Source organism: Tetrao urogallus (assembly GCF_951394365.1).
Source record: "Tetrao urogallus genome assembly, chromosome: 19".
Taxonomy (NCBI): Eukaryota; Metazoa; Chordata; class Aves; order Galliformes; family Phasianidae; genus Tetrao; species Tetrao urogallus.
Genome location: NC_136832.1, coordinates 3,284,361 through 3,296,481, shown reverse-complemented (window position 1 = coordinate 3,296,481; position 12,121 = coordinate 3,284,361). Strand labels below are relative to the sequence as shown.

At 46.3% G+C, this 12,121-nt stretch overlaps 1 protein-coding gene across 1 annotated transcript in view; it reads right to left on the bottom strand.

Annotated features, from left to right (window-relative positions):
- The window catches only part of PAPPA (pappalysin 1), a gene marked incomplete at its 3' end in the record, with an annotated part of 167,341 nt that extends 155,427 nt beyond the window's left edge, over positions 1-11,914 (bottom strand). The window contains exon 1 of the mRNA XM_079544568.1: positions 11,405-11,914. Within this exon, the coding sequence (XP_079400694.1) occupies positions 11,405-11,801 (397 nt within the window). The 5' untranslated portion in view covers positions 11,802-11,914. The remainder of the gene's footprint in view (positions 1-11,404) is intronic.
- Between the last annotated feature and the right edge of the window lie 207 nt (positions 11,915-12,121).

Below are 12,121 nucleotides of genomic sequence, written 5' to 3'. Positions count from 1 at the left end.
ACAGAAACTGTCAGAGTGGATGTTCACTGTCTGGCCATCACAAGTGGGATAGAAAACACATGGTTGGTGCAAAAATGCCCATGCTTTTCTGCCCTCTGTGCTTGAGGCAAAGGGAAGAGTTTGCTGCTCACCTTCCTACTGCTGGGAGGTGTCTTTCTCTCAGTGCAAGTGTTCCTGGCCCACCTTCATTGAGAAGCCTCAGCCCAGCAGACAGCAAGCTGCAGAAGAAACACAGATCCCTTTCCTGGATCATTTCACCTATGTGAGATGCAGCTGCTGCTTCTTTCTGGCTTGTTCCATGGAGCCTGCAGGTGTTTGGATACGGCCCTTTCCCAGTAAAACTGGTGACATGCTGATGTTTAAAATAAAATAAAATAAACCCCTAGTATTATGGCATATAGCTGAAGACCACCCCAGTTTGAGCATTGCCTCTGGTGAGACAAAGAATGTAAACAGTCTGTTTGATTAAAGCATCCCTAACAAGAGGACTCTGGGGAATTCCAATCTTTCCCAGCTCAAAGACGAGCAGAAGATACGCTGGTACTCCATCCTTCATTAATTCAGAGCTCTCCAAAGGGCAAAAATGAAGCACTCAACTTTCCTCATGGGACAAATTGTTGATGGTTATCCTGGAATTCCTGGAGGAAGCTCACCAGTATAAATCAGGTCTATTTTCTCCCTTCTTTTTTTAATCTGTTCACGGACAAAGAGATTGTGCAACGTCTGATAAACTTTGCCCACGCTGCAGTGCAAAATCCCCATTTCTGACTGTCTGAGAGGGGGAGGTGGAAAGACCACTCTGGAACTGTCTTACAGATAAAGCTATTAATTACATGCCAGAAAATATTTGTGCAATAAGAACTTCTCTTTCAACAAAAAGCAACAGATAAGACTGTCGGAAGCCATCGCAATTTAAGGGACAGAGATCCTGCTAACACTGGAGACCTTTTGTAACACATCTACATCTTCAAGGTGCTCAGAATTAAAAGTGGGATCACAATTTTCACACCTAGAATTCCTGGAAATGCACTCCTGGGGACAGGAACGCTGCACAGCTACCACATCTCTGTGCAAGTGAGGAACCACAGCCCCACTGCTGCAACCTCCTCACTCACAGAGCCTTTCTTCATCCCATCACTTTCCCATGCATCCTGAGGAGCTGGAAAGGCTTTATAGAGGATTCCACTGTCTCCTGGATGGAACCAAACAGGTATTTCCCTCACCTCCCATCTGAGACCACCAAGGTACACTGTTAGAAGCACAAGCCAGAGGAAGCCTCAAGACAACGACCTTTTGTTTGGCTGTCCCCTGTGCTGGGGGGTCTCTGGAGCATGTGAAAACAAGTTCATTCAAGCCTGTCTCTTTGCTTGGAGTTCTCAGCTACTGTCCAGGCATTGCTTTAAAGCAAATTGACACCATAATTTGCCTCCATCGTTTTTTCTGTTTTTCAAGACAGTGGGAAAAGAAGAGAAGGGCATATAGAGAGGCTGACATCTCATCAGTGAAACTCCTCCAAGCAGATGTAGAGTAGGAAACATCCAGTAACCCTGCTGGCTCCAGCCCACAGCTTGGACCTGAGTGCACGGTTGATTTTCATTAACTAACTTGTCTTCCTGTGAACTTCCTCCGAGGGTGTTTGTTTATAAACAGAGGAGGGGATATTATTGCTGGAGATGGAAGAGTATGGGAAGGGGTGAAGGAGTTTAGAGCCACAAAACTGGAGAGCAGAGCTGAGAAGTGTTTGTTGCTGGAAACACAAAGGACTCACTGTAAAAGTGGTATATGGCCTAGTTTTACAGCCTAAAGGGAATAGGTTAGGTGTATGTAGAAAGTGCTCCAAGAAGTAAAAACAACCCCACATTGTACAAACATTTCCCACTGCATCATCATAACCATTACACAAAGCAATGGTGCTTGGAGGCTGTTCTCCATAACATCCACTTCTCAGCTAGTTTGTTTTCCCCACTGCACAAATTGTATCGGCCCCACTCTCAACACGATTGCCAGCCTGCAGCAGCCCCCTGATTTCCTCTCCAAAGGAGTAACTCTGAGTTTGCACTGGTGTGCTCAACAGCAGAATCTGGCTTGTACTACTTACCCTTCCCTCTGCCAAGTACATGTTTCAAAACCGTGTGCGTAATACATTCAGTTAACATTTGCTTTTTCTCCTGGTACTGCATTTCTCCCTGAACATCTCCATTCATGAGCTACAGCACAGGAGGCTTCCAATTCTCGTCTAGTTTGTGCTGAAAATAATTCCTATTAAATTATCACTGGTGGAAGGTGCTGTTTTGAGCTCAGAGAGGCTGCTTGGTTTATCCGCAAGGCAGAAGCAAAGAAAGACAGTAGTAGTGCAGGCTCCAGATTCTAACCTTAGCACCTCAGCCTTTATAAGTACAGATGCTGCTGAATTCAGAGCAAAATACAATTTGAGTGGCTCACACGAGGCACAGCCTTCCTGCTGGCGGTTCCAATGGAGGCACAGGCTGTTAAGACATGAGGGTGTGCACTGGGTGCTAACCCTTCCCAAAAACAGGCTGCAGTTACTGGGGCACTGACACGCTGTGTGCAAAACTCCATCTGCAACCATGTCTGCTTCAGATGTAACTATGGGGTAAATTAGCTGGTTTTGCCCTTAATTAATACCCTCAGCTATCTAGGGCCAGGCTTTTTGCATTCCTGAGTCAACCTACTGACCAATGTGCAGATGTATCAAAAGTAGGAAAGCATTCAAGCTCAAGAAGTATCCTGAACAGAGGGGCTTCTCTGATATATCCTCTTCTCTCCCATTTTGGGCTGCATAAACTGCTGCATTTGAGAAACACAGTAACTCCTGCTCATGCCAACCACACCAGCACATCGGGATCAGAGATAAACTCAAGACTGTCTCATCTTCCACCATGTGCAAAGAGCTCATGTCACTCGTTGGTAAGCGAAAGGCTTCATAACCACTGCACAGCAAAGCAGCCCCCCAGCAAAGAACCATCAACAGCAACTGGAGCCAGCATACAGGAATTAAGGTTGGCTCCACATGCAGAACAATTTAGGCTGAAGATTACCTGCTACCATCACCAAAAATGGGGTTAACAAAAAGCCAAGCCTGCTGCAATCAGTTTCTAGCTCTGACCCAAACACCCAGCAACACTCAGACAAATCAGAGCAGTTCCTCAGTTTTCCTGAAGTGCGGTGCTCTCTCCCACCTGACAAATGTATCACCACAATTAGCAGAATGTTCTGAGGATGTTACCAGGACCACAAAACTGCAATCTTATTGCGAGATCAAAGAAAACAACAGCATCAAAATATGTTAGGACATGATAAAATGAACCTACATTCAAAACAAAGTAACACTGGTAATAGTGAAGGCCCATCCTTTCCCTCACTGTCTTAAATCAAACAAAACAAACAAAACAACGGTGATAAGATCTCTTTCCTCAATCCAATGGATGATATTCGAGAGTATACTTCCAACACTAATAGCAGAGAATAGGCAAGGAAGAGAGGGAAGGAGGAGAGAAGCCTGCAGTCGATGCTCTGCATTGGGCGCAGGCCTGCTCTTCTCCCAGCTCCATGACAATAGAAGACTCTGGGGAACCAGATGAAGGAGGGGAAGATTGGTCAGAGGAGAGAAATCCATATGGGAAAGTGATTTAAAGCAAATAAATAATAAGCTACATAAGGAAAAGGAGGAAAATCACAGCAGAGGGCCTTAAGCATCACTCTAAAAGAAGACTCGAGGAAAGCCTAACAGACCCCAGGAGCTGATCAGCAAAGAACAGGCTGGTTTTCTTCTCCAACACTGCAATTCTTGAGCTGGCGTCATGTCATATCTCTCAGATGCTGCCTCACCAGGCCAGTTCCAGATGCGTCTCAGTTTCACTTCACCCTCCCTCCCTCACTGCGAGAACAACTGCCCGCTCCTTGTTTGTGCACCACTACAATAGATATTAAACAGAACCACACCGATAATTCCCAGAAAATATGCATGAGCATCTGCCTGCCCAAGCACACAAACACGAAGCCTGCTTACCCTGTGTTCCCACACCACTCATACACTGTGTGGCTGAAGCCACCAACACGGCAGCCAACAACATGGGAGCCACCCTTGGTCTGCAAGGAGGGAACACCAACCTCACATGGGGACAGGAAAGGACAACTACAGAGAGCATGACATGGTTTTGACAGGGAGGAAGAAAACAGCAGTTGTGCAGAGCAGGAAAAAGGGAAACATGGAGAAATCAAGGACATCAGATAGTGGAGAAAGAACTGAGACTACAATGGTGATAAGAGAGGGTGGAGGGATTGGACGAGAAAGTTACACACATCACCCAGCAAAACAGAAAATCAGACAGCGTGTTTGGAACATGTGCTCGTTTTAACACTGAAGAAAAGAGAGAAAGGTTGACAGAGACGAAGGCCAAAGTGAGATTTGGAGTATAGCAAAAACAACTAAAATAAACATGTCCCCTTCCCCTGGCCAATTTCTCTGACGTGAGAGCTTTGCAATTTTTCTTCTTTGGTATCCAAAGCAAGAAAGGACAGCAAAATAAAAGATGATAACGCAAGGACCATGAAACGCTCTGGGATGTAGAGGAGGGATGCAAAAGACTCTGAAATCAGAGCCTAAGCCAGAGTCAGCCAAGGTCAACGGTATTTTTCATGATTTTGGATAGGTTTAGGATCAAATCCATGCTGCGTGCGTAAGTCTAGCAACATGAATACATCTCCATTCTCACTAAGGGATAAGCTGACTTGTATTTACGCTTGTTCACAGTTTTAGCTATGGATACACACTGCAGCTTCACTTGGTGCTGCAACCTTACGGACACAGAGCAGTTCCCAACTAAGCAAATTGCTCGGATTGCGACGAAGAATGATAGCAGAAACATTCTGGGATGAGATCCTCACTTATTCTCTTCTTAATTCCTTTTTATTTGCCTTCTAGAGCTGTGCTCTTCTCTTGTTCAGAGTAAGAGCGCTTTGACTTTATGGATGGCTGTGGGGAGAGCAAACTATATAAAAGGCGCTACCATCAAATCAAAGCAGTTTACAAGATCTGCCACTTGTGTCAGGATACATAGGGAAATAAACAAGCTGCTTTTCCTTGATCATTGGAGTTTAAATGCTCTATTGATCTGGGGAAAAAATCAAAAGTGCTTTGGAAATTGTGTGTGTGTGTGCATGCGTGCTCACACCAGAGAAAATAAAGAGGTTAGGGACAAGCAGAAATTAGCAGATCAACCAAGGATTTCTCCTCCACAGAAAGCTGAAATAAAACTAAGATTCCCAGTCAGATGCCAGCTATCATAAGGTAGGGAAATGCTCAAAAAGCAACATAAGATCAGAAGAAAGGTACACCTTAATTTTTAGAAGTCTCATTTTGAGGCAAAAACAAAAAAAAAAGATGATGTACTCAACTGCCCTGTGCCTACAACACTTTAACAAATGCCCAGAACCAGGGAATAGAAAAATCTAGCGCCCGTTCTCTATTTGAAATAGAAGGATTAATATATAATGAAAGATTAATACATAATGTATAATGGTTAAATGAAGAGAAGGATGACATTAGACTGGCTGATATAGCTTAGAGAAAAACGCAGAGGGTTTTGATCAAGCAGGACTTTTCAGATCCACATTCAGAACATTGGGGAAAGAAGCAAAAATGTAATAAAGCGAACGTGTTCACTCTTGCAATGATGAGATATAGGAACTGTTGTACAGATGACGATCAGAGAAAGGTGGGAAATAGTTGATAAAATATTTTTCTCAGGAAAATGGGAAATTAATCAAAACAGACCATCTGTGGGAAAGGATCAGCTCTGGCAGATATTCTAACTTAAAATTTCAATAGAAGTTTCGTAACTGTCAAAACACCTGATTCGTTTGTAACTTTCCAAAAATAAGAAAGCCAGTATCTTACACCAGAAGATGTTATTCTTTCTCATAGTTGACATAGTCAACACTTTTCTAAATCAATGCCTAGGATTTCTGGGTACTTAAGATGTTGTCAGTCTGTCTGTCTGTCTTCCGGCCTTACATCCGGGTCTTTGCTAAAGATCTTTGGTTTACAGTAGAGTGCTGGGAAATTTTCTGTGCCCTGTGCTATATCAGAACCAACAAAGTGGATATTCTGTGAATGCTTGAACTAATTATCTACTGTTACATCCCTGACATGGCGGGGGACTAAATTTGGCAACCCAGGAGGTCCTTTCTCTGCTTGTGCTCCTGTAATTTCTTTCAGAGAAAAGAAAAGAGTGGCTGAAAAACAACAGCTAAAATTGGAAGCAAAACTATTATATGGGAACAACTCAGCTGACCCCTCACGGAAGGCTTTATTTTAATTTTTTTTTTTTCCAATACATTTTTTTGAAAATAGATGCTGTATTTTGGCTTTGCATTCTTGCTCAGACCAACCTGAGCTCCAGAAATCCCAGGTGAACGCACCCAGTTAACCCCACAGTCTGACAGCATTGAGCACTGCTGGCCCAAGGGTCCTCCTGCCTTCAGGTTACCCAGGCACACATCCCTCTTGCAAAAGAGCTGAAAGACTTTGGGGTGAGGCAGAATAGGCCTCTTTACATCTGCTCCAGCACTCAGTAAGACCTCGTGGACATGGAATTTCTGGGCACATCCCAGAAGTAAATCAGGCCCAAGTGAAGCTCAGCGCAGCCAGCTCAGCCTGGGACACAGCTTGGTGCCTACAGCAGGCAGCCACACATCACTGAGGAATCTAACCCGACCATCGCATGTCAAAAGGCAAACTTCCCTCTTTACTACCATTTTATTGATTAGAGCAGCCTGGAAGGAAGTGCTTTGAAAAAAATAGAACATGTTCTTCAGACTGTATGGTTCTGACTCCAGTGTGTAGCTGGTTGAAAGAATGACACTGGTTGAAACTGGAAGTCTTAAGGAAAGAAAAATCTCTTTTTAGTTCCCATTTCTCCCGTCCCGGCTTCTGCAGGAGGGAGGAAGTGAACTGCTCACGAATATTTAGTAAATGACAAACCACGCCATATTTTTTCAGTGGCCCTATCGGTCACTGCTTACCCAGGGCTGTAGCTGTGAAGTAGGGAATCGTTGGAACGCAGAGATGCACGGTGACCTGTGTCCCCTGGGAACAGTGCTGGGGGCTGTCACTACGCTGGAGCATCCATGCAGACCTGAGCCCCTGCCATCCCACCCCTGGGACCTGGCACACACCAGAGCTAATTAACGGCGAGCTTTATGACTGAATCATTCTCTAGTCCTTCATGTCAGTACTTCATTACGGATCAAAACAAGCAAATCCGTGGAATAGAAAGGCAACAGGCTGTGAAGATGAGAAAAAAATGATGCCTTATCCATCTACCATCTATCCATCTACCCAGTGAAATTCAGTGTAAACTCACTGTCAAAGAGCATCCTGAGCAGCTGCTATAAGCATTGGCTTCAGGGATGAGACCCAGCTGACTGCGCCCACCTGATGTGTATTAATTCAGTAACAGACTCCAAAACTCCAGAAGTCGACCAAATGAAACCAAACTCCAAACAGATATTCTTAAGCCCTGAGGAGGAAGCAGACCAACACAGTGTCAGTTACACATCTATATTACTGCCCAATGGTTGGTCTCCGGCATAGATGCTTCTCAGTCTCTCACATGCAAGAGCTGTGGCTTTAAGTGAGTTCCACTGTGCTGATTTTGGCGTTTCCTTCTCTTTGGATTCTGCTGCAGTTTTATGTTCACCAAGGACCGAAGTTGGGAAAACATAGGCACTCCCTTGCATATGAAGCCTTATTAAGTTGGGATCATGCTCTCTGTTGGCAGGCAGAGGAATAGAGAGACAGAGGAGAATGAAACTGGAAAGGGGAAAAAAAAAAAAAAAAAAAAAAACACAAATAACTTTCCCTCTTCAGAGCAGGCACGCCTTCCTACTCCAGCTCCCGCCGCTGATCATTCATCCCGCTCCTCTCAGCTCCCAGACAGCAAAGAGTCAACATCTCCTTCCTACAAAAACATGAGCTCCTGCTCCTGAGCCATACGCTAGAAAACACCCTGACAGGGACTCAGGAGGATCCTATTTCTCACGATGCGGTTGCGTTTCCACAGTAGAACTGAAATATCTTTGATTACAACAGAAGCAAGGTCAGTGGTGCTTTGAAGCGTTCTACTTTGCATGGCACGCGTGTTATCTAACTTGATTACAGCCCGGACCTTAACTCCTTCGTCGACAACTGGAGATATATTCAAAGACTGTAGGAGAAAGCACACAAAGTCGAGTGATTAATGCCATGTGCCCATGCGTGCATCTGTAAGAGAGATGTACTGTGCCAATAGGTGTGCACTTCCAAGGAGTGTCTGTCCAAGAACAGTGTGGCCCAGGGACAGACCCAAGCACGCACAACCCAGAGCCGCGCGGCGGGAGCCACGCGAATGAGGCACGGCCCGGCTCCCAAAACACTGCTGAGGATTTGCGTAACACGGATCAATGGGTCAGACTTCCAGTTTCCCAACTGTTTTCCCTGAGAAATGCCAGAACAGATATGAGTGAAGTCAAACAGGGCAGCAATAACATCACTGCCAACCAGCGTGAAAATTGGCAGAGCCTGGCACTGAGGACTGCCTATGATCAGAGACAGGGCACGGCCTGGCGCAATGACGAACCCACTTAACAGCGCTGTAAAATTAGCCATTTATGAAAACAAATTGAATACTGCAGCAGAGGGTGACGTAAGGAGAGTTGGCTCCAGACAGAAACAGAAACTCCTGTAGCAGGATTAGCAGAGGAGCTCCTTCATATCAGGGCTCAGGCATGGAAGCTGATAACAACTCGAGTCCTACATGAAATTTTTAACAGACAGGCTTCCCTTATAGGCTCACGTGTGGGTGTGTGGCTCCTATATGACTTGTGGCGACTACTCCTGTGCCAGCACAGAGGGATCGCAGAAGAGCTGTCAGCACAGGAAGAGGATAGGGGCAGAAAGCAGATGAAGATACAGGCAGGACTCTGTAAATGAGGCACTCTCCAGCCAGCCCTGCCCTCCCCTTCAGATCTGTGCAAACACAATTTCCCACTTTGCAGCTGCAACAGAAGTTGGGGAGAAACTCACTGTCTGCAAACTAGAGTCATTCCCTGCCCACCCAGCACCCAGAAGAGCTCTGGCTTTCAGCAAGGTACTACAGATGTAACATCGGCAGCAGAACAGGGCTCCGGAGTCTGTCACATCCCAAAACAGTGAAAATGAGAAAGCCAAACGTTTTGGCAGCCAGAACCCTTGATTTCCTCACGGAGGGAAGCGTAATCTCTCCCTGAGCTTGCTGCAGGTCTGGGAGGCTGTGGTGTGCAGAGGATACTCCGAGTGAGTTCCTCTTGGACTTCTTCCAGGTGTTTACACACAGAGCCAAACCTGGCTCCTCTTCAAGAGTGTGTGATGGGGGGAAGGGGGAGTTTAAAAATAAAATAAAAATCACAAAGTCTTCCCGAGCAGAGCTGCAAGCTCCACAGTGCTAAACTGGGGCATTTCTTTTCATTTTTCGCCGCGGAATGTTATTTCCGTGCATAAAATGGGTCAAGTGTTTTATACAGGCAACAACCCAACCTCCCCCAGCCAATCAAAGTATTTTACTACAAATGATCTTGGTGTGTGTTTGTCTAGGTCCCCTATTGTATGAATTGCAGATACTCACACCAAAGGCAGACATGGGGTCTTAGATCCCGGATTACATACAAACAAAAACACAGATCGTATTCTGCCACTGATGAGATCTGTGCAAACCCAAATTCTGCCTCCGCTAAGCTGAAAGGGAAGCGCTTTGAGCCCGGGGTTTAAGTTAAGATTGGGAAACAGAAGAGCGGAGCACAAGAATGCCTTCTCCTATGAAATTACTCGTCTGACTGCCCTACTGAAAGCCATCCCAGTCCTGGCACCTCCTGCCCACCCCAGCAGCCACACACGCTGCATCCCTCTCCCCACCGCGAGCAGAGCAGCTGGGACCGGGGAAAGTTAAGGAAACGCACTGCTGAGTTCATCGTAGTTTTTGTTTTGCTTCGGACAAAGCAACTTCACCAACAGGCGACAGCGGTGCGGGTCAGGGACGGGGCAGCGGGGATGGAGCAGATGGCAGCGGACAGCAGGGACGGGCGAGTGGGGCGGGCGGCGGTGCCACCAGCAAAAGCATCCGCCTGCTCTAGGAAGTGCCTCCAGTTAAAGGGAAAGGGGAAATCCTCCCTGTCTCTTTAAGGCATCCTAGGACATGGAAACTTTGTGCTTTCAGGGAATCTCCTTGCCAAAAGAGCTGTAAAACATGTCTTTCACCCCCCCTTCCTTCCCCCCCCCTCCCCGCCCGGCCCGTTTCTCTTTCTGACTTGCTTCCTTTTTTTAAGGGCATTTCCATTTTCTATGACTTCCTTCGGAGCAAAGATGGATGTGGCGACATTTATAAGGGTTTGTAACCCTCCAAAAAGTATCCGATTTCACGACAACTTTGCTGCACTTTATCACTAAAGCGGGGAGAGGGAGGGAGATGGCTGGAGGGGGGGGAGCGGGAGCGAGCGCGGGGAAAAAGGACCCAAATCCACGATGGGCTCGTAAAATTTCAGCAAGAAAAGTGCAATATTCCTCATTATTGTTCAGCTCAGACAGCTCAGCCTGGTAGCTGCTTTCAGTACTAAATGGTTTTATAGGGCTATTTGACCTTACAATCATTTGTGTTACACTTGCTGTTTCTAAGGGGAGACGAAAATACTTGACATCCTCTAGCTGCAGCGCGAGTCCCAGCCCCAGCTGAGTGCCGAGGGGTTGGGAACTTTATAAACTCATTTGATTCATTTGAGGTTTCACAATAGCCAAAAGTTCCTTTATAGCTTTTTGGAAACCACATGCTAACATAGCATCTAAAAAGGTAACAGTGAAAGTACGCTAAAGAGCTCATAAAACTAAGGAAATCGTACAGGGACCTTACACACGCATTTCTCTGCAGCCACACGCTAGACATACGTTTCTTTCCATACATACATATAAGCTACTTTTAAATGCTCTACTTACAGTTTTCTGACCTGCAAATGAGTTAAAAACCCACCGTAAGAGCTCTCCCTCCTGTCTGCATCTCAATCCATACACACAGAAATACAGAAACTAGCCCGGATACTGCCATTTCCCTGTGTAAAAGTTTACATAACTTTTCCTGCCAGCATATACTTTCAGAGAGTTTGCCGAGCTCCAGTATTGCACAGAATATATGGATAATAAACACACCCGTGCGTGTTTACACATGCACTCACATACGTCCGTACGTTGCAAGGCACACAGGCACATTTAAATGCACACACACGTATCCTATACACACGCACGCCTACAGCTGGCTGTTCTGCCGGCTCCCGAAACGTAAAAGGGATGCTGCAGCCCCGGGCACGGCGAGCGACCTACCTGCAATGACAGCCGGAGATCTCTGTCCTCCTTCAGCTTTCAGCCACACTTGCAAAGTGAAGGCATCTCGGGGCAGCTCAATGTCTGCCTTCAGCCGCAGCTGATCACCTTGTCCACTGAAATAGAGCGCCCTGCTCGGGGTAAGGGACTCCTCGCCGTCCTCTACCTCCCGCTGTTGCCTCCTGCGGGGGACATGCCCAGGCTCCAGCCCAGCAGTGGAGCGCCTTCCTCGGGCTAACCTGGTGGCACAGGTGCCCGGGGCAGTGTAGAGGAGCTGGCGGCTGTGCCTGGTGTCCCTTCTCGCCCTGCGGGAGCGCTCGTCCATCCCACATTCGGGTCCACTGGCTAGGGCTGTACAGAGAAGCGCAAGAGGCAGCAGCAAACTCCAGAGCTGCATTTCCAATCTTCCCCCCCCTTCTCCCCTGCAAATCCTCCCGATCTGCCAGCTTTGGGCTCCTCCTTGCCTTGACTTTCTTCTCTTGTTCACCCTTCTTGGTATTTGCTCTTTTTATAACCCTTCTCAGTTGCTTTTTCTTTTCTTTTTTTCTTTTTCTTTCTTTCTTTTTCCTGCTTATAGATTTTTTTTCCCCTTAAAACAAATAAAAATAAAATAAATCAAAACTCCTTCTTGGTTGAAATGTATTTCTCTGTTCTTCCTCCTCTATCTGTCTTCTTCTCCTCTATTCCTCCACAGCTGGAATTCCTCTCTCTTCTTTT